General features: G+C 37.5%; 1 protein-coding gene across 1 annotated transcript in view; it reads left to right on the top strand.

Moving 5' to 3' along the window:
- The window catches only part of ARID4B (AT-rich interaction domain 4B), an 86,638-nt gene that overhangs the window by 73,209 nt on the left and 11,112 nt on the right, over positions 1–2,317 (top strand). The window contains exon 20 of the mRNA XM_015816922.2: positions 9–814. Within this exon, the coding sequence (XP_015672408.2) occupies positions 9–814 (806 nt within the window). The remainder of the gene's footprint in view (positions 1–8; positions 815–2,317) is intronic.

Here is a 2,317-nt window from a genome sequence, read left to right as displayed (position 1 = left end):
CCTAATAGTAAGGATGAAAAATCAAATGGCAAAGATGTACTTAGCTTGGAAAACAGCAGTAATAGTTCTTCAGATGAAGATGAAGTAAAAAATAAGTTAAAATTAACACCTAATAAGAAGTATAATGGGTTAGATGATAAAAGAAAATCTTTACGGACAAATGCTTTTTATCCTGGGTTCTCTGAAGTGTCAGAGAAGAGAATAAAGCTTCTAAGTAACTCTGATGAAAGGCTTCAGAATACCAGAGCAAAAGACCGGAAAGATGTGTGGTCAAGTATTCAGGGACAATGGCCTAAAAAGACTCTCAAGGAACTTTTTTCAGATTCTGATACAGAAGCAGCAGCTTCTCCACCCCATGCTTCTCCTGAGGAGGCAACACCAGAGGAGCATCTGCAAACCCTTGAAGAAGAGGATACCTCTTTGCCTAGTTCTAAAGTTGAAAGACCTTTGCCACTAAGCACAGATACAAAACCTGTCGAAGAAAAGCCAGCGGAAATGAATGACAAGAAAGTTGAATTCCCAAGTAGTGGCAGTAATTCGGTTCTAAACACCCCACCCACTACACCTGAGTCACCTCCATCTGTAACGGTAGCAGATTCCAGCAGGCATCAGTCGGGCATATCTATTTCTGAAACTCTGGCACCGAGTCAAGAAGAAGTACGAAGCATCAAGAGTGAAACAGATAGCACAATTGAGGTGGACAGTATTGTAGGAGAACTGCAGGACCTTCAGTCGGAAGGAAATGTATCTCCTACAGGCTTTGATGCCAGTGTCAGCTCCAGCAGCAGTAATCAACCAGAACACACTGAGAAAGGTATAATAAATCCAATTCCCTTAAAGTATGTATCTGTCTGGCTGGGGATTATGGAAGCTATAGTCCAATGCATTCAGACAGTGCTGGATTCAGAAGGGCTAATCTTCATTATAGCCAACCGTGGAAATTGAATGAGATAGTTTCAGATTTCAGAGTGTCATTATTTACTGTATTTGCCCTGATGGGAGGGCTGGGTAGAGAGTTTGCTAAATAATGATGCTAAATAATTTTAACCATACAGTATCTATTTGCCATAGTAGATCCTGTTTTTTTCTTTCAGGTTTGCTCTTTTGAGTTTTCTTATATTACCATCTATTCAAAACAAGTTTTTCATATCTTAGCTGAACATGTAGATGCTTAGAAGCCAGGGTAATATGGTCTCAGTATTAGGTTAGTAGTCTTTTTACAAAGATGAGTCCTCTGAAGTTAGTAATAAAATATTCCTAGCAATACTCTTTTTAATAAAGTACTGTTTTGAAATTTTAATTTAAGTTTATTTGCTAGTTAAACCACATCAATAGAACCAAAATACTTTTCTGGGTTTTTTTAATTGTTTTCTTTTTCTTTTTAATCTGTACATTCTTGCATTCTAGCCCCACCTCACAAAACTAAAGTGCAGGTGGTCCTCAACTTATGACCACGGTTGGGACCAATATTTCCATTGCTAAGCAAGGCATTGTTAAGCGAACCACACCCAATTTTTAATCTTTTTGGGCCATGGTAGCTAAGTGAATCACTGCAATTGTTAAGGGAATCACATGGTTGTTAAGCGAATCCATCTTCCCTCATTGATTTTGCTTGTCGGAAGCTGGCTAGGAAGGTCACAAATGAAGATCACAGGACACTGCAGCTGTTTTTGATCACATGCCTATGGGCATGCTGTGATAGTCGTAAGTGTGAGGACAGTCATAAGTCACTTTTCTCAGTGTCACGATAACTTTGAATGATTGCTAAATGAATGGTTGTAAGTCAAGGACTAACTGTACTGCAAAGGCCCATTGAAAATCAGTAGTAAATCTTTGCTTTAGTAAAACTAATTCTCACCCAGATAGTTTGGTTCATTTCAAATGTCTTCAGATGAAGCTTCAGGGTTTTGACTGCCTTTATTGACCTGAGGATAATTCTGTCTTATTGACATCTCATCAGTTTTAAGTGATAGATATACTTTTTTCGCATTCATGGACTAAAGGAAAAAACTTGCAGAGTAAAACATTGTAAAACATGTAATTATTGATTACAGAGTTCATGCACATAGTATAACAGTGTTGATAGCATTTAAGGACAGATAATTTATTTATTTATTTATTTATTTATTTAATTTGTATCCCGCCCTTCTCCTCACCGGACTCAGGGCGGCTAACAGCCTTATAAAACAACATTACAACAAATATCAATATTAAAACCAAATTAAAAGAAAATATTTGTAAAGGCCTAATCGTTAAAATTACCCTTAAAAACCCCACTAAAATTCCCTAGGCCAATCCCGCTTGTTGGAAAAGCCAT

This window comes from Protobothrops mucrosquamatus, unplaced genomic scaffold (genome assembly GCF_001527695.2).
Source record: "Protobothrops mucrosquamatus isolate PMUCROS unplaced genomic scaffold, P.Mucros_1.0 scaffold527, whole genome shotgun sequence".
Classification (NCBI taxonomy): domain Eukaryota; kingdom Metazoa; phylum Chordata; class Lepidosauria; order Squamata; family Viperidae; genus Protobothrops; species Protobothrops mucrosquamatus.
The sequence above is the reverse complement of the archived record's forward strand: the minus strand, read 5'-3'. Positions and strand labels throughout refer to the sequence as shown.